Raw genomic sequence first — 23,073 nt, 5'->3', positions numbered from 1 at the left:
ACCTGCTTGCATGGATATTAGACCCCCTTGAGCTCAGATGTAACCCATACTTTTTGTAAAGGCTATAACTTCCCCAGGAGAAATCTGAAGCACTCTTGCATTAATTCCTCAGCCACACATTCAGCTGCCAAGAAGTTAGAATTGCTTCCCAAAAAGACATCGGATGTAATTATGCAAGATACTTTCTGAGCCGAATTAACAATGTCATTAAACCTCAGAACGCTTCAGGAAATCTCAGACAAGTATGTGATAATTACTTGCTTATGAGACATAAAGGGAGCACTAAATTGAAAAGTCACGAGTCAGATAGCCAGTACAAACTGTGTATGTACTCAGGCTATTGCTGAAGTTATTTGGCACCTTAAATAGGTTTTCACTGCCCCATCCTATAATAAACATAGGCCCATCACATGTTAACAAGACGTTTGATGTCTGTTTGAGAACTGTCCAAGTGGAGCTGGCACCAAGCAAGACACATAAAATGCTGGAGGAACTCAGCAGGCCAAGCAGCATCCATGGAAAAGAGTACAGTCAACGTTTCGAGCTGAAGGCAGACAGACAGACAGACATACTTTATTGATCCCGAGGGAAATTGGGTAACCCTTCGGCAGGACTGGAGAAAAAAAGCTGAGGAGTGGGGGGTGGGTGGGGAGGAGAGAGTGAAACACAAGGTGATAGGTAAAATCTGAAGAGGGAGGGATGAAATAAAGAGCTGGGAAGTTGATTGGTGAAAGAGAGAGAAGGCCATGGAAGAAAGTAAAAAGGGGGGAAGTGCGCAAAATGGAGGAGGTGGGCGGGCAAGGAGATAAGGTGAGAGAGGGAAAAGGGGATGGGAAATGATGAGGGGGGGTGGTAGTGGTTATTACCAAAAGTTTGAGAAAGTGATGTCCATGCCATCAGGTTGAAAGCTACCCAAGCGGAATATAAGGTGTTATTTCTCCAACCTAAGTGAGGTCTCATCACGACAGTGGAGGAGGCCATGGATAGACATATTGGAATGGGAATGGGAAGTGGAATTAAAATGGGTGGCCACTGGGAGATCCCACTTCCTCTGGCAGATGGAGCGTAGGTGCTTGGTGAAGTGGTCTCCCAATCACCGTTGGGTCTCACTGATATACTGGAGGCTACATCAGACACGGTACATGACCCCAACAGACTCATAGGTGAAGTGTCACCTCACTTGGAAGGACTGTTTGGGCCCCTGAATGGTAGTGAGGGAGGAGATGTAGGGACAGGTGTAGCAAGGATAACTGCCAAGAGGGAGATCAGTGAGGAGGGATAAATAGACAGGAGAGTCACAAAGGGAGTGATCCCTGTGGAAAGAGGAATGTGGGGGGAGGGAAAGATGGGCTTGGTAGTGAGATTCTGCTGGAGGTGGCAGAAGTTTCAGAGAATTATGTTCTGGACGTGGTGGTTGGTGGGGTGCTAGATGAGGACAAGAGAAACCCTATCCCTGGTAGGGTAGCAAGAAGATGGGATAAGAGCAGATGTGTGTGAAATGGAGGGATGCTGTTGAAGGCAGCATTGATGGTGGAGGAAGGGAGGGAAAAGGAGGAAAGCTCCTTCACTCCGGAATGAAAAGCCTCATCCTGGTTGCAGATGCGGTGGAGACGGAGGAATTGAGAGAAGGGGATGGCATTTTTACAAGTAACAGGGTGGGAAGAGGTATCGTTCAGGTAGCTGTGAGAGTCCGTGGTTTAAAGTAGTGGATAAGCTGTCTCCAGAGAGAGAGACAGTGCGATTGAGAAAGGGGAGAGAGGTGTTGGAATTGGACCGGGTGAATTTGAGGGCCGGGTGGAAGTTGGAGGCAAAGTGGATGAAGTCGATGAGTTCAGCATGGGTGCAGGAAGCAGCACCAATGCAGTCGTCGATGTAGCGTAGGAACAGTGCAGGATGGTCAACAGTGTAGGCTTGGAACGTAGTCTGTTCCACATAGCTGACAAACAGTAGAAGTTATTCAGAGTGAGGGCACTGGCACCAAGTCTGCTCTGATTGCGTATTTCTTCAGAGGTTCCTATATCCTCCGCAGCACTAACCAACCAAAGGCAGGAACTAGTCCTTAAGAAGTTAAGGATTAAATTTATGGAGACAGGAATTCTCGCACAGCCTGTTTGCATTCTCCAATTTGCTTCCTGACATTTTCTTTGTTCTCTTCAATCTCAGTTGGTAGAGCTGGTGCCTTGGACCTGAAATTAATCCTTGTCATGAACCCTCCAGACCAGCGAGGGGCGCTGGGCAGCAGCAGGTCTCGATACACCCGAACGTCATTTACTGGTAGAGTTTTTTAATGCCTTGCCTACTTTTATCATTAAGCTGTTACTGTTTTTTGTGACGTTCGTTATGTGAATAGTTTCCTTAATTCTCATTCTTAAATGATTAGTTTTTGATTTTGACCCGCACGAGTATCCTGTGTTTTATGCTCTACATAAGGTTATTGTGGCCCAGTGCTCAAGTTCTTTGTGAACTACTGTTCTTTCTGCTCAAGTCCCAAGTAAGTGAGCACTTAGTTTGATTATTCCCCGTATTATAGTCTGAATAAATCTTCATCATTAATTTATACTGTCAAGTCCTGGGTCTGCTTGTTTGAAACATGTGAAAATCTGCAGATGCTGGAAATCCAAAGCAACAAACACAAGATGCTGGAGGAACTCAGCAGGCCAGGCAGCATCTACGGAGAAGAGTAAACAGTCAACATCTCAGGCCGAAACCTTTCATCAGGACCGGAAAGAAAGAGGAAAAGTCAGAGTAAGACGGTGGGGGTGTGGGGTAAGAACTACAATGCGGTGGATGATAGGTGAAGCTGGGAGGGGAGGGGATTTGAGCAGGGAAGTTGATCGGTGAGAGATAAATCTGAACGGATGGCATTTTTACAAGTGACAGGGTGGGAAGAGGTGTGGTCCGGGTTGCTGTGAGGATGAGTAGGTTTATAATGGAGAATTATGTGCTGGATGCAGAGGCTGAGGATCATCATCATCCTGATGTTTGTGTAGAGTTTGCATACTCTGTCACCACCTAGGTGATTTGTGTTTTTTCTCCGCCTGTGCTGGTTAATGGGTTAATTAATCACTGAAAATTGTCCTAACATGTAGAGAACGGAGCATGTAGTTAGAAGTTGATGGAAGTGTGGGAGAATAGGTCACAGGGAAAATTGGTAGGTGAATGGGATTTCTCTGTGTGCTGACATGGGTTGAAACAGCCTCCATTTCTCATAGTCCTGACTGAGGAGACAGTGGTGGAAAGGCTGAGCAGCTTTGAGTTTGAAGTCACCAACATCTCAGAGGTTCCATCCTGGGCCCAACTCATTGATGCCATCATGACAAAGGCACACCAGTAGCTATCCATCCTTGGGAAACTGAGGAGATTTGTTATGTCACCAAGCAGATTTCTACATATTTATTATGGAGGGCATTATAATTGGTTACAACACCAGTTGGTATGGATTCTCCAAGCACAGGATCAACAGGGGTTGCAGACACATTCAGCTCCATCTCAGGCACAACCCTTCCCATCGTCAAGGACATCGTCAGAAAACAATACCTGACGAAGGTGGCTTCCATCATTATGGACTCTCACCGTTCAGGACATGCCCTTTTCTTATAACGACCATCAGGGAGGAGATTACAAGAGTTTAAAGACCAACACTCTATATTCTTAGTTAGAACAGTTTCTTCCACTCTGCCTTTAGATTTTTGAATGGTCTATGATTACTGGCTCATTATTCCTCTTTCACACTATTGATTGATCATTGTAACTTGTAGTAATTTTATGTACCATACTGCTGCCACAAAGCAACAAATTTCATGATATATAGTATGCCAGTGATTATATACCTTATTCTGATTCTGAAATATCAGGACCAATTTTGAACATCAGGTTTCCTTTTGGCTGTTCTGAGCCCTGGAAATGGCATGCAACTACTTCCTACCCTAGGGTGTAAAATATCAGTGAGCAGATAAAATAATAAAATTACAGAATCATTCAGCATGGAAACAAACTCTACTGCCCAATGAGGCAATGCTAGCCATAAAGCCGTAGACCGTAAGATATTGGAGAAGAATTAGGCCATTTGGCCCATTGAGGCTGCTCCACCATTTCATCATGGCTGATTCAATTTTCCTCTCAGCCCCAATCTCCTGCTTCTCCCTGTATCCATTCATGCCCTGACCAATCAAGAATTTTTCAAACTCTGCCTTAACTATACATAAACACTTGGCCTCTACAGCTGCCTTTAGCTAAGAATTCCACAGATTCACCACTCTCTAGCTAAAGATATTCCTCCTCATGTCCATTCTAAAAGGACGCCTCTCTATTCTGAAGCTGTGTCCTCTGGTCTTGGACTCTCCATCCATAGGAAACATCCTCTCAACATTCACTCTATCAAAGCCTTTCACCATTCAATGGGTTTAATGAGGTCACCTCTCATTCTTCTGAATTCTAGTGAATACAGGTCCAGAGCCATCAAGTGCTCTTCATATGACAAGCCAGTCAAACCTGGAATCATTTTCATGAACCTCCTTGAACCCCCTCCAGTTTCAGCACAACCTTTCGAAGATAAGGGGCCTAAATTGCTCACAATGCTCCAAGTGAGGCCTCACCAGTGCTTTATAAAATGTCAATATTACATCCGTGTTTTTATATTCTAGTCCTCTTGAAATGAATGCTAACATTGCATTTGCCTTCCTCACCACAGACTCAATCAGCAAATTAACCTTTAGGGAGTCTTGCACAAGGACTCCCAAATCCCTTTGCACCTCAGTATTTTGTATTTTCTCTCCACTTAGAAAATAGTCAACTCTTTCATTTCTTCTACCGAAGTGCATGACCACACACTTCCCAACACTCTATGTCATCTGCCATTTCTTTGCTCATTCTCCGAATCCATCTACATTCTTCTGTAGCCTCTCTACTTCCTCAAAACGACCTGACCATCCACCTATCTTCATATCATCTGCCAACTTTGCAACAAAGCCATCGATTCCATCATCTAAACCATTGACCATATAATGTAAAAAGAATCAATTCCAACACAGATTACTGTGGAAAACTAATAGTCACCGGCAGCCAGTCAGAAAAGGCTCACCTTATTCCCACTCTTTGCCTCCTGTCAATCAGCCACTGCTTTATCCATGCTCAAATTTCTGTATTACCATGGCTTTGTAGCTTGTTAAGCAGCCACACGTGTGACACCTTGTCAAAGGCCTTATGGAAATTAAAGAACACAACATCAGCTGATTCTCCTTTGTCTATCCTGCTTGTTAGTTCTTCAAAGAATTCCAACAGATTCAAAGTCCAGGCAAGATTTTCCCTTGAGGATACCACGCTGACTACAGCCTATATTACCATGTGCCCCCAAGTATCCTAAGACCTCATCCTTAATAATTGACTCCAACATCTTCTCAATCTCTGAGGTCTGACTGACTGGCCTATAGTTTCTTTTATTCTGCCTCTCTCTCTTCTTGAACAGTGGAGTGAATTTGTAATTTTCCATCCTTCCAGAACCTTTCCAGAATCTAGTGATTAATGAAAGATGACTACTAACGCCTTCACAATCTCCTCAGACACCTCTTTCAGAACTCTAGGGTGTACACCATCTGATCCAGGTGACTCATCTACCTTCAGACCTGTCAGTTTCCCAAGAACCTTTTCTCTAGTTATGATAACTTCACATACTCATGCCCCCTGACACCTGGAACTTTCACCATACCGCTAGTGTCTTCCACAGTGAAGACTGATGTAAAATACTTATTCAATTCATCTGCTATTTCCTTGTCCCCCATTACTACCACCCCAGCATCATTTTTCAGCAGTCCAATTTCCACTCTTGCCTCTCTTTTATACTTTATGTATCTGAAGAAACTTTTGGTATTCTCTTTTTTATTATTATTGGCTAGCTTACTTTTGCATTCCATCTTTACTTTCTTAATGCCTTTTTTAGTCACCTTCTGTTGGTTTTTAAAATCTTCCCAATCCTCTAACTTCTCACTAATTTTTGCTCTATTATACACCCACTCTTTGACTTTTATGTTGGCTTTGTCTTCTCTTGTTAGCCACAGTTGTGTCATCTTCTCTTTAAAAATACTTCTTCCTCTTTGGCATGTATATATCCTATGCCTTCGGAATTGCTTTTGGAAATTCCAGCCATTGCTGCTTTGCCATCATCCCTGCCAGTGTTCTTTTCCAATCAATTCTGGCCACTTCTCTCCCATGGCTCTGTAATTCTATTTACTCCACTGTAATCCTGATATATCTAACTTTATCTTCTGCATTTGAAACTTTAGGGTGAATATGATCATATTATGATCACTTCCCTAAGGGTTTCTTCACCTTAATCCCTCTAATCAATTCTGGTTCATTGCACTACACCCATTCCAGAATATCTGATCCTCTAGTGGGCTCAACCACAAGCTGCTCTAAAAAGATGTGTCAGAGGCACTCTAGATATTCCCCCTCCTGTAATCCAGCACCAACCTGATTTTCCCAATCTACCTGCATATTGATGCCCCCCATGACTTGTGTAACATTGCCTTTTTGGCATGCATTTTCTATTTTCCATTGTAATTGGGAGGTCACATCTTTACAACTGTTTGGGTGTCTGTATACAACTCCCATCAGGGTCCTTTTACCCTTGCAGTTCCTTAGCTCTATCCATAATGATTCAATACCCGGCTGTCTATAATGATCTAAATTTCCAGCATTAGAATGTTAGCCTTGCATACTATGACATTTTGAATGTCCATCTAAGTATTTCTTAAATAGTGAGAGTACCTCTCTCCACTGCCTCCTCAAACCTCCAGAATCCAGCAATACTTTTGGTGAAAAAAAATTTTCAAGTTCCTTCAGAATTTTCTTTCCCTCATCTTAAACTTTTGGATATTGACAACTTGCTAAGGGGAAAAGTTTCTCCTTTTGCATTTACCATTCTAGCTCCCCCTGTTACCCTTCTCTTCTCCTCATAAATCTATCACTTCTTTCTGGTATCTATCACCCTTTTTTGGTGGAAAAGAAGAATATAGTGAGAAATGTCAGTGAATCTTCTCTCTACCACGACTGCACATAGTATTCTAGCTAGGATCTAACCAAAAATTAAGGAGAAATAAAAGTTAGATTTACTTAAAATTTGAATTGTTGATAGTAGAATAGGGTAGTTCAGACATACGGGTCCAGGAGGCCCCCTGGTTCAAATCGCAGTCTTCACTGAGTTGGCTGATTTCTGCCTAGTTGGTTTTAGGATTACCACAAAAGGCTTCTGTGTCCCTGGACTGGAAAGGGAAACATCAGTCAGGGTCCTCTCTCCCACTGTTGAATAATCTGTCAACACTCACTGTCTAGGATTACGGGTGTAGAATGATCTAGAGGTGACGTGCCCATAGAACAGTATCTCGGCGTGAGTTGGAAACTGCTGGAAAGAAAAATATTAGTTAAAATGCTGTATAACTGGTGATTTTGAAATTAAAATCTCAGAGTTAAGTTTGTGCTTGAGCAATTTAATATTTTTGCAAGACTCTGCTCATTATAGTCTATGCAAGGATGCAGAAAAGAACCAAATTCATTGAGGTGATGGACGGACTGGAATATGAGTGCTAACTATCCAAATCGACTATATTCTAACTTGAATAAATTGCTGAGGGGTGACAAGATTTCTGTTTTTGGCATTCTTAAAGGAAGTACGCTAAATTGTAAAGTGTTAAGTTGAAGTTTGATTAGACAACACAAGAACTTAGAAGAAAGTCATTGCACCTATCATACTCTTTTATAAAGATGCTCAAATCTTTATTCTGCTCAACACATAGTTGTTGTGCAGATTAATTAGTGAGCAAGGCTAACCATATCCTGGCTTTTATTATAAAAGGATTTGAGTACAGAAGTAATCACACATAATTATATATTTACTTTACAGTTTTTATTATGTATTGCAATGTACTGCTGCTGCACAGCAACAAACTTTACGGCATATGCAAGTGATTCTGATATAATCCCACACAATATGCTGGAGGAAATCAGCAGATCAGGCAGCATCTACGGAGAGGAATGAACAGTCATTTTGGGCTGAGACCCTTCATTAGTACTGGAAAAGAAAGAGGAAGAAGGTAGATTAAGAAGGTAGGGGGAGGGAATGGAGTAGAAGCTGGCAGGTGATAGGTGGAGAAGGTAAAAGGCTGATGAAGGAATCTGACAGGAGACAACAGTGGACCATGGAAGAAAGGGAAGAAAGTTGAGAAGAGAAAGAGGAAAGTCAGAATGGGGAATGGCAAAAGAGAGAAATGGGAGGGTGGAGACATTTCTAGATGTTAGAGTCATCAATGCTCATGCCATCAGTTTGGAGGTTACACAGATGGAATTTGAGGTGTTTCTTCTTCAACGTGAGAGTGGCCGCATTACGGAAGTAGAGGAGGCCATGGACCCACATGTTGGGATGGGAATGGGGAGTGGAATTAAAATAGTTGGCCATCAGGAAATCCTGCCTGCTGTGGATAGAGCGAAATTGTACAACAAAGCGGTCCCCCTGTCTATGTTGGATCTTGATGATATAGAGGAGGCTGCACCAGGAGTAGAGGATACATTAGATGACTCAAACAGACTCACAGGTGAAGTGAAAGGATTCTTTGGGCCCTGAATGATGGTGAGGGAGGAGGTGAGATCAATTTCTCTAAACACTTCATATTCTGTCTAGGTAGCCTCAAATCTGATGGCATGAACATGGAGTTTTCTAACTTTTGGTAATCCCCTCCCCCTTCTCTCTTTTTCCATTCTCCATTCTGGCTTCCTTCTAACCTCTTCTCCTCACCTACCTATCATCTCCTTCTGGTGTGCCTCCTCTTTCCCTTTCTTCCATGGTCCACTCTCCTCTCCAATCAGATTTCTTCATCAGCCTTTTTCATTTTCCACTTAAGACCTCTGAGCCTCTCACTTTATTACCCTCCTCACCCAACTAAACCCTGTGTTCAGCGAATGATTAGCAGATAATTGATGGATATCGGCCTGGCACAGGAAAATGGTGCAGAGGCAAATTATCTGCCATGATCTCGCAGAACAGCAAAACTGTCATCGGGCAGGTGGCCAACTCCTGCTTCTGTTGCTTATGTACTTGAGCAGATGTTCAGAAACCCTCTGGTGGTAACTTGACGAGACTCCACCATCAATGTTGTGGTGGCAACATAGAAATGAGAAGGCACTATTATCCTGGAGCACCGATTGTCCATCTGCAAATGCTGCTGATAAGAACTTCTGCTGGCTGTGAAGTCCTGAGAGATTCCCCTTTATATTTCCAAGCCAGATGGAACCCACTTCAGCACAGCTATCCATATTGCCACTCTGGGGTAGAATGATGCTTTAAAACAATGAAAGAGAAATATGAGAGTGAATAAAATCTCTGCTGATGGACTTGGCCTCTATTTTAGCACTGGATTAATCCTACTGACTGAATACAAATCAAACACAATCTACCATTGTAAGTCAACACTTCGTGATAATGTGCGTCTACAATCCGAAAACCACAGCTCTCCTGAGACAAATACCTCAAAAGCAGAGTGAATCATACATACACTGCATGGCTACTTTTTTTAAAATCTAAGATACCCTGTTAAGAGAAAACTTTTGAAAAACTTGAGTATTAAATCCAGATGCTTCATAGAGTTTAAGACTTTCAAATTATAAGTAATTGGAAAAAAGAAAGAGGAACTTTATTTTTGTCAAATTATCCTAACAGCACAGATTCAAACTAGGTCAAATTTTAATTTAGAAAGTATGGTTTGGAATAGAACCATGTTACAAATATTCATTTCACAGCATTCATCAAATACAATTGGGCATAATGTACTTAAATTTCTATTTTGACAATTGACTAGTTGTTATGATAGCATCTTGAAAAAGTACAGTTTCTTCTGTTTATTCAGCAAGTTTTACCATGTAGTTTATTCTTGTATACTTAGACCACCCTGAAGCATGGAGTACTGAGTTTTGTTAGGAAACAGAGAAATCCTTAATTGAACAGGAAATAATTCATTGTTATTTACTTGGGTTTAGTAAGTAACAAATAACTAGTTACAGTCACTTCTAAAACATAATTTTATTAGCTAGAACTACAGTGTTTTGAAAGTGAAATAGATTTTCATCATAACTATACATCAAAGAAATATTACAGTCAATTCACATGTAGCATTTTTTCTTGGAGGGTTCATTTGTCTAAGGTTTACTAATGTGCCAAATGAAGGATTATGTGTATTTTAACCTCATCATCGTTGGATGCAGTCGCAAAGCAACCAGTGTTTTTTATTTGACATTGAAATCTCAGATAATTGATAACTTATGTGGAAAATTTACAATCCATCGATTTAATTGATAATGATTTATGAATAGCACTAAACTAAAATCTACAGGTGTCGCTGGTGAGGCAGGCTGTGTTTGACTACAGTTAGTAGGAGAAAGAGATCAGGTGAGAAAGGTTATTAAAGTGTATGACAGGAGACAGAAAAATAGTATTATCAAAAGATTTTAGATGTTAGATTATAAATCAAGTATTTTATTCTATGAAGTTCCCCATCAAAGAATAATTTCATAAATGCATCTACTTTCTCTTAACTAATTGCTCTCTCCAAGAGAAAACCTATTCACAATAAGCCAAGATGTTGTTACAGCACAAATTTGATAAACCGAGTGATAGAACCTAAAAGATTTTTACTATCATTCAGTTTTCTAGCCTTAGCAATGGGGCTATCTCAGATTTTGCACCTAAGTATCTGCATGGACTCATTAAAATTCTACGAAAAATATCAGATACAGAACCATGGATCAAAAATTCTGTTACTAAACTACACATCAAAGCTGTAATGTACAAGGGACCCCAAGGAGCTTGGTGTCAGGCTGAAATAATGTTCTACTGTGCCTGATGCACAATGTTGTGTGCAGAAAAATTGCCAGTGCTCAGTAATGTCTATAATACACACTAAATGCAGTCAGCCTGAAAACTTGTAGGAATTACCATTACACATTAAGGCAGATGGCTTGAAAGCATTTCACTGATGGCGTCAGACAGCAAGCATCCCTGATATTCAATAGGATAGCACGCTCTCAAAGGTGAACAGAACGAGCAAGACTTATGTAGATTATGGGGATGGAGGGGAACCTCTTTACTAAAGTACTTGTTACGATCATCCATGGCACATTAATTGACATTACTAACCTGTGGATATGAGCATTGTAAAACTATCTTTGATTGCTAATTCTAACTGCATGTGAGAGTACAGATTGCAATCACCTTCTACACCTTTGTGTTCCACTGAAGTGATGGCAACTGGATATAAGCAAATACAGCAAGTTGCTCATAAGCTTCTCTGTTTAGTAGTGTTGACCAAAGGCAAAAATAGTCACTCTCTCTTCTGCACCTTCAAATGGCTGGCTATCTAATCTTTAAAAACACAGTATTACTCTTAAAAGACAGTAGTGGTCTGAAACCAAAAATCTGAGCTATTAATAGTTAAAGGAGAGCTGTGGAAGATTGAAAACCTGTGCAGCCACAGAAAATTATTGTTTGTGATGAATCAAAAATAATCTGGAAGTACGAGTGTAAGGACATTGTACAGGAACTTGCTGGGCAATATCTCTGTATAAACGTTTGGTTGAACACAGAAGTCTTGAAGCTTGCTAGCTGAGCTTCGTTTGACATTGGGCTCCACACTACATCCATTCATGGAGGAATTCCCATGCAGTTTCTGGGAATATGTGTATGGGAACAGAGGGACTTGGGAGTACAAGAGCATAGCTTGTTGAAAGTGGTGTCACAGGCTGACAGGGTGGTGAAAAAGACATTTAGCACACTGGCTTTCATCTGTCAGGTCACAGAGTATAGGAGTTGAGACACTATGTCACAATTGTATACGTTGTTTTGTGAGGCTAAATAGTTATAAGAAAGACGTGGTTAAAGTGGAAGAAGTGCAGAAAAGACTTAGAAGGATGTTGCCATGACTGGAGAACCTGAGTTATAAGGAGAGGTTAGCCAGGCTGGGTCTTCATTCATTGGAACATACAAAAATGAGGGACAAGCTTATAGAAATGTTTAAAATTATGAGATAAAGTGGACAGATGCAGTCTTTTCCCTAGTGTAAGGGAAATACTTTGGATGAAAGTGGAAAGATTTCAAGGGACCTGAAGGGTAACATTATCATGCAGAGGGTAATGACTATCTGCAATGAGCTGCAAGAAGAAGTGGTTGAGACAGCTATGTTGGTAATATTAAGAAGCACTTTTACAGGTGGATGTAGGGCTGGGCTTAGAGGGATATATGAAATAATCATTAGCAGTGTGGACTCAAAAGAGCCTGTATTCATGCTGTAATTGCTCTGAGTCTTTGAGATATACTGTAATTGTACCTCTGAACCTGCTCCAAGCTAAAACTGGCTCAGAGAAAGTGAGCCCATTCAGTTAACGAGGAGAGTGAATGATATGGATAGGTATAAGTTAATTTACATTTATTTTTACTGAGTTAATTCTGTTTAATATTATTTGAATATAATTAATATACATAATGTTTTAATCATTTAATTGAGCCTTAACAGTTTTAAATGCTTCTGAAAATTCTTCTGCAATTTTCAAAAAACTTTCCTGTACCTGATAGGTTAACAGACAGCACAGCTTGAGGACCGTGTGACTTTCACAGCTTTTAAAGTGATTTTAGCCATTGTAGGGATGGAGCTTGTTGGCATTACACCACCCCAGGCCTGACTGCTGAGATTAATAATCAGATGTACATGGCTTTGGGCAGCAAATCAACCCTAGGGCATCTAGAAAAGCTAGATGGCAGATACATCAAAGACAAGTGCTGGCAACTCACTGCTGTAAGTAAGCGGGAAACAAAACATCTTTTACCTTTACCTATGAGTATTTTGTCCCTAGAAATAAAAGATAGCCAAAATGGAGATGCACAGTACATAGGGAGAATTGTCATCAGGCAACCTCATCTGTAACTCTAAAGAACTTCATATCGAGAATGTTGTGCCAACTTTTCACGCATTACAGAAGGAGAGAACTACATGAATGATTGATCTAGGAAACCCTCCTGAGTTAGGCAGTGTTTAGACTTCATTGATGCTCAGAGGCAGGAGCTAAGGAAATCTGAGACAGTAGAGAGAGAACCCCAGTCTTTATCAATGGCCAACAGATACAAATTAATTGTTACTGCTTTTGTGGGAGAAACAAACACTAAAAGGGAAGATGGGCATGTGAATCATATCACTTTGAAGGCCATGCAGAACAGAGGGACAAGAGTGACAAGAAGAAAAGTGAAAGCAGTAGTGCTGGAATAATGGAAGAATAACCCAAGGATGTAATAAAGAAGAAAAAGTCTTACCCTTGAAGTTCATTATGTAGAACACTAGACTAGTGAGTCAAGGATTAACAAAAGGAAGTTTATAGACTCAGCACAAGTATTGCACAGTTATGGCATCTCTAGTTCTTTCTATTTCTTCTTGTGAACAAAGCACAATCAAACTTCAATTTTCTCAGGGATGATACTGTTTAGAAACATTCAACATTCTGATGAATATGTTTATTTTAGCTTAGAACAGGTTATAACTTGAGACAAGGGAAATTAAGTCTGTGAATATACAAACACAGTTTTCTTTAATTATTTCATAAATGCTTATTCGGATCGAGCTGTTTCAGCTTTGCTTAATGCCATCTGATCTCTTCCCACAGATATAAATCACAATTTGTACTCTTGATAAATGCTTGGAATTAACCCTCAATCTAGCATTCACATATGAAACCTAGTACCATCCTATCATGTAATCGTAAGTTTGCTCTGTCATGAAATACTGAGCTTCCTGTAATGAACTGGAAGATTCATCGGCAAGAGTAACTATATAGTGATTTAAGTGTTATGGTAGCACAGCCCTAAAATTGTACTAGACTATAGTCTAGTACAGGTGCAGCGATTCAGAGACATGGGTTTTCACCCCATTATGACAGCCGGGGAATTTCCATATCTGTGATAAACTTGAGTCAAAGTACTAATGCAGACTAAAAATAAAAACTGCTTGAAGATTCTCAGCGCATCAGGCAGCCGCTATGGAGGCAAATAGTCTGTGTTTTGGGTCAAGATCTTTCATCCCGGCTGGACTGATAGACTTCGCAAATGGCTGCAGGGCCCTTAGCTTGGGGAGGGGAAACATGAATAAGAGTCTCTGGGTATTCAATCTCTGCTGCAGGTCAGTAGAGCATGGTTAGGACTCTTTCTCTATACTTGGAATAGGCAGCTTGATTCATAATGGTCACTAACAACTGGGACTTGGAGAACTTTAAAGGAACAACTTCCTTAATATAATTATAAGAGAGATACAAGCAAACTACTGAACCCCAGAAAAGTATGGAAGCCTTTGATCAAATAAAGAGCCCAGCATAAAATAATTGGCTTTCTCATTCCACCAAGATGCAACACTGAGCATCATTGGAAGTCATTCCTGCCTGTGGCCATCAAACTTTACAACTCCTCCCTCGGAGTGTCAGACACCCTGAGCCAATAGGCTGGTCCTGGACTTATTTCCACTTGGCATAATTTACTTATTATTATTTAATTATTTATGGTTTTATATTGCTATTTTTCTACACTATTCTTGGTTCATGCGACTGTAACAAAACCCAATTTCCCTCGGGATCAATAAAGTATGTCTGTCTGTCTGTCTCATGTAGCACTAAATGGCTTCCTTCAGAGCGGAGTGTAACTCTCAGCTGATGTCTAGATAAACTGTCTGACCTGTTGATTCCTTCTAGCAAAGGGATCATTGATGTTTCAGATGAGACACTGAATGAGTTGTGATGCAGAGACTCGACCTGAAAAGTCGATCATCCCTTTGCCTCCAGAGGTACTGTCTGACCCACCCAGTGGCTTTTTCCAGCAGTTCATCTTCTTCCAGATTAGAGTATCTGCAGTTCCTTGTCTCCAGGTTTAATGTAACAATGCTAGATACAATTGTTTCCCCAAATGAAAAGCACTGGAGGCTAATATTTTATGAAAATATTTTGGTGGGACCAACCAGAGTAGGGCTTACACAGTGAATGGTAGGGCACTGAGGAGTGCGGTAGAACAAAGGGATCTGGGAATACAGGTCCGTAATTTGTTGAAAGTGGTGGCGAAAGATGGGGTTGTAAAGAAAGTTTTTGGCACATTGGCCTTCATGGATTAATGTTTTCTCTACAGGAGATGAGATGTTATGTTGAAGTTGTATAAGATGTTGATGAGGCTTAACTTAACAGGAGTATTGTGAGCAGTTTTGGTCACACACCTACAGGAAAGGTGTAAGGAGGGTTGAAAGAGACAATTTACAAGAATGTTGCCAGGACTGAACTGCCTGAGTTATAAGGAAAGATTGAATAGGTTTGAACTGTATTCCGTAGAATGTAGAAGATTGAGAGATTTGGTATACAAAATTATGAGGGGTTGAGACAGGGTAAATGCAAGCAGGCTTTTTACACTGAGGTTGGGTGGGACTACAGCCATAGGTCATGAAAGGTGAAAAGTTTAAGGGGAACATGGGATCAACTGATTCACCCAGAGGGTCATTAGTGTGTGTGTGCAATGTGCTACCAGCACAAGTGGTGCACGTGAGCTTGATTCAAGATTCATTATCAAAGTATGTATAAATTATACAACCTTGAGATTTGCTTGCTCACATGTAGCCACAAAGCAAGAAACCTTAGAGAGGTTTGAAGAAAAAAATAAAAGTAAAAATAAAAGACCAATACTCGACATGCAAGTGAAAGAAAAAAAAATTAAAAATCATGCTAACAATTGAAGCGAACAATAGCATTTCGAATCAGAAGTGAGTCCTCAGAGCTGAACCCTGGAGCAGCCCACATTAGGCCCAAAATCTCGCTCATCAGTTCATCATATTAGTGGGCACAGAGCACAGCAGTTGGGACAGTCTTCATAGCCTCAGTGCCATGGAGATGACCATTGCAGAGAGTGAGTGAAATCGACTCTCATCCAACTGACAACCTACATTTTCAGTCTATCTGGGCCGGCATTTAAATTGTCCAAACAGTGCATTGTATCTCACATTAAGACCCAGACATCACTGCTGTGAAAGCCTTAGGGCCTAGCCCACGCTGTGCAGCGACTCGATTCCATTGTCCAGCATGAAGCTGCTCTCAAGCTCTTCAAGTCAGCTTGGTGTCCAGAGCGATCTAACCTCGCACCTGGCCTTTTGAACGAGCATCAGAACTTCTCTGCCTGAGCCCCAACTACTCCTTGCTCCCAGGGCACTGGAACTCCATGTGCAATACACCATATTGGCTCATCCCCTGAACTTGCCTCACCATCGTTCACCCCTTCACCGCTTACGGCGATAATTTAACACAATTTACCTCAGAAAAGTATTTTTAATGGTTTTTAGTCGGATTTCTTAGCTTTTGACTACCAGAAAGAATGTTACACATGTTCAGTAGTGCTATTTTAATCGGAAGTTACAGAGAAGTTTGGATAGGTACATGGATAGTAGGGGTATGGAGGGCGATGGTCCTGGTGCAGGCCTGTTCCTGTGATGTGCTTCTCCAAGACTCTATGAAAGATTACACAACTTAGTTTTGACCATCTCTATCACAAAACTATTGTGTCCAGGTGGGTTTTTAATTTAGTCACTGCATTATTTTCACGATTAAAACTCTATATATTAACCCATCTGAGAGTTGCACGTTTCATTACGTCCTCAATTCCTTACATATTGCATTATATAAACTCAATCTTGGCTAATACACAGATGTACAATTAATGATACAAACTACGAATCCTACCTTATTTCAATATACAATGAGCTACAGGAACCTATGAATCCAATATGAGGGATGAAAATACAGAAAAATTAATGGATGAAACCCTACAGATGATAAAATACTAAGCATGAAGTTTGTCCTTTTAAGTACTCCTCTTGCATAATTTAGTAGGAGAAACAAAGAGTGACTTTGTACTAGCGCAACTTTCCTATTTGGTTAAGACCAATACTGAAGTACAGTTACAAGAATAAGTTTGTGCACACTTTGCAATTACCTTGTTTTCTGCATTAATTACTCATCAAACGTAGTCTGATGTTCATCCAAGTCATAATAATGGACAAACAAGCAATTGTACTTCTTCTCACCAATACTGAGTACACCATTTAAACAATCATAGTCTAGGCTCAAAAAACTATGTGAACCTCTGGGGTAAAGCCTTCTATAAAAGCAATTTGGAGTCAGGTGATCCAGTCAATAAGTTGAGATTGAAGGTGTGGGTTGCAGAAGCGCCCTGCCCTATAAAAAAGACACACATGATCCAGTTACTGACAGAGCCTGCTCTTCTCAAAAAGATCTGCTTATGTGCACCATGCCTCAATCAAAATGACTCTTGGAGGACCTTAGAAGAATTGTAGAGATGCATGAAGATGGAAGAGGCTACAAAAGTATTTCTAAAGACCAGAGTGTTCATCAGTCCACAGTAAGAGAAATTGTCTACAAATGGGAGGAAATTCCAGTGCTGTTGCTATCTTCCCTAGGAGTGGGCATCCTGCAAAGATCACACCAAGAGCTCAAAGTACAATGCTGAAAGAGGTGATAAAGAATTCAAGAGTAATAGCAAAAGACCTGCAGATCTCTAGAACTTGCTAATGTCTCTGTTCATGTGTCCACTATAGAAAAAACAGTGAACAAGATTGGCGTTCATGGAAGGACACCATGGAGGAAACCACAGCTCTCCAAAAAAAAAATTCCACAATGCTTTTGGGACAATGTTCTGTGGACAGATTAGACAAAAGTTGAACTTTTTGGCAGAAATGTCAATTGTTATGTTAAAAGGAAAAAGGGCAATGCACACAAACACCTCTTTCCAACTGTGAAGCAAGATGGAAGGAGCACCGTGGTTTGGGACTGCTTTGCTGCCTCAAGGCCTGGACTGCTTGCAATTGTTGAGGAAACTATGAATTCAAAATTGTATCAAGACATTTTACAGGGTAGCAGTCCGTCACCTGAAGCTTAATAGAAATTGGATGCTGCAACAAGACAATTATCCAAAACTGCCTTGATTAAATCAACAGAATGGTTTAAAAAGAAGAAAATGCATGTTTTGGAATGGCCAAGTCAGAGTCCAGACCTTAACCCAATTGAGAAGCTGTGGCATGACCTGAAGTGGGCTGTTCATGCAAGGTACCCCAGAAATATTGATGAACTGAAACGGTTTTTTATGGAGGAATGGTTTAAAATTCCACCTTGCCAGTGTGCAAATCTGAAACGTTTGGTGGAGGTTATTGGTGCTAAAGGAGGCTCTACCAGTTACTAAATACAAGGGCTCATATACTTTTTCCAACTAGGACTGTGAATGAGTAAACAACGTGTCCAATAAAGACATGAAAGTACAATTAGGACTTTATTCCTTGGGGCGTATTAGAATGAGGGGAGATTTGATAGAAGTTTACAAAATTATGAGGGGTATAGACAGAGTAAATGCAAGTAGGCTCATTCCGCTTAGATTAGGAGAGAGAAATATGAGATGACATGGCTTTAGGATGAAAGGGGAAAGGTTTAGAGGGGAACATTAGGGGGAACTTCTTCACTCAGAGAGTGGTGGGAGTGTGGAACGAGCTGCCATCTGATGTGGTAAATGTAGATTCACTCTTAAGTTTTAAGAATAAATTGGACAGATACATGGTTGGGAAAGGGTTATGGACCGGGTGCAGGTCAATGGGACTAGCAGAATAAAGTTTCAGCACAGACTAGAAGGGCCAAATGGCCTGTCTTCTGTGCTGTAGTGTTCTATGGCTCTATGGTAATTGTTTGTGTGTTTTAGTTTAAGCAGATTGTGTTTGTCTATTATTGTGACTTAGATGTAGATCAGACCAAATTTTATGAGTATTTAGTGCAGAAAACCAGGTAATTGCCAAGCGTTCACAAACTTTTTCTTGCAACTGTACATCTTTTCAAAGTTCAAAAGATTTAATTATTTCAGTCATTAAAATGAAATATACAGAGAATAAACAAATTTCACATTTTATTAGAATGATACTCAAATCACAGTACAAATCACTCCTTTCCATAAGTTTAACATACAATTAAGAAAATGTTCAGAAAAGCTTTGACAGTAGACCAGCTTAACATGTTTTCTTCTTTCAGTACTGACAAACAGAAGACTACTCCATATATTACTTAGAATCTCCATGTGGAATATACAAAGGATCCATATATACTACAGCAAAATTCTCAGTACAATTTGCACAGGGTGACATCTTTAAGTTTCCTTTATAACCATTATTGTCACAGAAAATACTTTATTAAATGGAGTTCACTGTACAAAGTAATGTGAAATGCATGCAGAGCAGACGTTTTCTCACTTATCAATACTTCGCTGCCACAAGTCCTTCTTTTTCCAGAAGCAGGTCTGCGTACCTTTGCTGAAGCTCCTTCTCTCTCTCCTGTTGTCGTGCAACATCTTCCCTCAAAGACTGAGTTTGGAGTTTGAAAAAGATACAGCAAATAAAATTCACAATGTTGTATATGAATAGGCAGCATCAGAAAGCTAAGCCCTGCCTTCACTCGGACAACTTAAATCAGACTTTGAAACCTGCTATTCTTAAAGTGCAGAAGATATCCTATGTTTCAAATCTCCCACCTTTCTCTACAAATTTATGTGTTAACTAACTAACTAACTTTATGGATGAATACTCCCCGTGGAAGCAGAATGCTACCTAACACTCCTAAGGATTAATTTTGTTCTTGTACCAGAAAATATCCTGTACCACTGGTAGTAATTGCACAGATAGCAGGTCATCCTCAATGATTTTACAGTTAAGCAGTTTAATGTGCCTTGTTTGTGCAAGAATCTTCTACAAATGACTACATTTACAAGGAATGACAGCTCTGCTTTATGGCAGCTAAATGTTATAAAATTGTGGCAGTTTAAGTAACTGATTCTTCTACAGGATAGATAACAGCGTTCCCTTGACATTTACTATCCAATTCCAGAATAGTCTATTTCATACAGCTCAAGTTTGCAGTAAAAAAAGTATTTTCTTTCATTGTTACACACACAAAATGCTGAAGGAACTCAGCAGGCCTGGCAGCATCTACGGAAAAGAGTAAACAGTCCAATGTTTCGGGCCAAGACCCCTCATCAGGGCTGGAGAAAAAGATGAGGTCAGAGTAAGAAGGTGAGGGGAGGGGAGGAAGAAATGCAAGGTAGTAGGTGATAGGTGAAACTGGGAGGGGTAAGGGGTGCAGTAAAGAGCTGGGAAGTTGATTGGTGAAAGAGATTAGGGCTGGAGAATGGGGAATCTGATAGGAGAGGACAGAAGGCTGTGGAAGGAGAGGGCAGGAGCACCAGAGGAGGAGATGGGTAGGTAAGGAGACAAGGTAAGAGAGGGAAATGGGAATGGGGAATGGTGGGATCATTACTGGAAGTTTGAAAAAATAATGTTCATGCCATCAGGTTGGAGACTACCCAGATGGAATATCAGCTGTTGCTCCTCCAAACTGAGTGTGGCCTCATCACGGCAGTAGAAGAGGCCATGGACTGACATGTCAGAATAGGAATGGGAAGTGGAATTAAAGTAGACGGAACATAGGTGCCCAGCGAAGCGGTCTCTCAATCTACGTGGCATCTCACCTATATATAGACCACACTGGGAACACTGGATTCAGTAGATGATCCCAAAAGATTCACAGGTGAAGTGTCTCCTCACCTGGATGGATTGTTTGGGACCCTGAATGGCAGTGAAGGTGGTGGTGTAGGGGCAGGTGTAGCACTTATTCCGCTTACAATGATAAGTGCTAGGAGGGAGATCAGTGGGGAGGACGAATGGACAAGGCAGTTGCATAGGGAGCGATTCCTGTGGAAAGCAGAAAGTGGAGCGGGGGGGAGACGGTGGTGGGATCCCGTTAGAGATGGCGGAAGTTACAGAGAATCACGTGCTGGACGTGGAGGCTGGTGGTGTGGTAGGTGAGGACCAGAGGAACCCTATCCCTGATGGGGTGATGAGAGGATGGGGTGAGGGCAGATGAGTGTGAAATGGAGGAGATGTAGTTGAGGGCAGCATTGATGATGGAGGAAGGGAAGCCCACTTCTTTGAAGGAGGACATCTCAGTAGTTCTGGAAAGAAAAGCCTCATCCTGAGAGCAGATGTGGCAGAGATGGAGGAACTGAGAGAAGGGGATGGCATTTTTACCAGCAACAGGGTAGAAACAGGTAGCTGTGAAAGTCAGTGCTTTTATAAAAGACATCAGTAGATAAAATTATTTCCAGAGATTGAGACAGAGATCGACAAAGGGGAGGGACATTTCGGAAATGGACCAGGTAAATTTGAGGGTGGGGTGGAAGTTGGAGGCAAAGCTGAGGAAGTCGATGAGCTCCGCATGAGTGCAGGAAGCAGTGCCAATGCAGTTGTTGATGTAGCATAGGAAAAGTTGGGGAGTGATACCAGTGTAGGCTTGGAACATAGACTGTTCCATGTAGCCGACAAAAAGGCAGGTATAGCTGGCAGCCATGCAAGTGCTCATGGTGGAGAGGAACTGGTTGAAGCTGGTGCCCAGAAAGAAACAGAGTTTTGAGGCCTTCCTGGTGGGGGATGAAGGTGCATAGGGACGAGACATCTATAGTGAAAATAAAAGATGGTCGGGGCCAGGGAACTTGAAATCCCTGAAAAGATCAAGTGGGTGCAAAGTGTCATTGATGTAGGTAGGAGGGGACTGAACCCCTCCTCCGCGGGGGGGGGGGGGGAGGTGGAGGAGGAAATGGGGACTGAGTCGAGGTATGCAGATACAAATTCAGTGGAACAAGCAGAAACAATGAGCCTACCTGGTCAGGGGAGGTACGGGGTGAGGAAACTATGAGGTTGGTGCCAGGGGGTGGGAGATTCCAGAGTTAATAAGGTCGGTGATGGTGTAGGAGACAATGGCCTGGTGCTCCTGAGTGGGGTCTTGTTCAAGAGGCAAGTAAGAGAGGTTGTCGCTTGGCCTCAGCAAGGTAGAGCTCAGTCCGCTAGACTACTATAGCACCCACCTTATCTGCAGGCCTGATGGTGAGGTTAGGGTTAGTGTGGAGAGAGTGGAGAGCAGTGAGTTCGGAAGGAGTGAGTTTGGAGTTGGAGAGAGGGGTGGTGAAGTGGAGACGGTTGATGTCTCATTGGCAGTTAGCAATGAAAAGATCTACAGCAGGCAGAAGATCAGAGCTGGGTGTCCAAGAAGAGGACAAGGGTTGAAGACAGGAGAATCGGTCATCACTGCGGGCTGGAGAGTGATTGCCAAAGAAGTAGGCATGGAGACAGAGGCAGCGGAAGAAGAGCTCTGCGTCATGGCGGACACTGAGGTGTGGACACAGGGGGACAAAGGTGAGGCCCTTACTGAGGACAGAACGTTCTGCCACTGAGAGGGAAGGTCAGAGGGGATGGTGAAGACACGGCACGGATGAGAGCTGAGATCAGAGGGGGAGGAAGGGGTTTGTTGTGTCAGAAAGAGGAGAGAGCTGGGGTGCTCAGGGAAGGTGGGGTAAGAGAAGATGGAGTCTCCGAGGATCCAAGAGCTGGTGATGGGACCTGAAAGACATGGGACTGCAGAGTGGTGGTGGGAGAAGGGGAGATGGGGGTTCCAGCGGCAGTGTGCAAAGTCCTGGCCTGGGGGTGCTGTCGGTCAAGGCTGGAATTGGAGTTGGAGGTTGCGCATTCAGCGCCTTGAAAGGGTCCAAGGACACTGGAACCCTCGTTGATGGCTTTCAGTGTTACATTGTTTTACTATTGACTTTAATTTTCCAATTTGTTTCTGATGTTTAAATAAATTAGTAGTGCTTTAATAGTGTATTTTAAAACATAATCAACTGCCGTAATTACCTCTTGTCTTCTCGGAATAGCAATATCTTCATGTTTCTTCAGTTCCTCAAAGGTGCATAATTCTAGATGTGCCTGTTCAATTTGATCCCACAGATCACTTAACTGTTTCATAAGCCCTGTGGCACGTGACTGATAGCCACCAAGTAGGATCTTGAGCTTTTTCTCCATTTTTGCTGCCTGCTTTGCCTCTGTGGTCATATGATTTCTGTTGGTCTAAACAAGAAATTACATAAGTAGATAT

General features: G+C 41.7%; 1 protein-coding gene across 1 annotated transcript in view; it reads right to left on the bottom strand.

Annotated features, from left to right (window-relative positions):
* Positions 1-18,989: 18,989 nt before the first annotated feature.
* Positions 18,990-23,073, bottom strand: part of cdc5l (CDC5 cell division cycle 5-like (S. pombe)) — a 58,039-nt gene continuing 53,955 nt past the window's right edge. The window contains exons 15-16 of the mRNA XM_073057201.1: positions 22,833-23,045; positions 18,990-19,457 (exon numbers count right to left, since the gene is read on the bottom strand). Of these exons, the coding sequence (XP_072913302.1) occupies positions 19,350-19,457; positions 22,833-23,045 (321 nt within the window). The 3' untranslated portion in view covers positions 18,990-19,349. The remainder of the gene's footprint in view (positions 19,458-22,832; positions 23,046-23,073) is intronic.

Source organism: Hemitrygon akajei, chromosome 9, assembly GCF_048418815.1.
Source record: "Hemitrygon akajei chromosome 9, sHemAka1.3, whole genome shotgun sequence".
Classification (NCBI taxonomy): Eukaryota; Metazoa; Chordata; class Chondrichthyes; order Myliobatiformes; family Dasyatidae; genus Hemitrygon; species Hemitrygon akajei.
The sequence above is the reverse complement of the archived record's forward strand: the minus strand, read 5'-3'. Positions and strand labels throughout refer to the sequence as shown.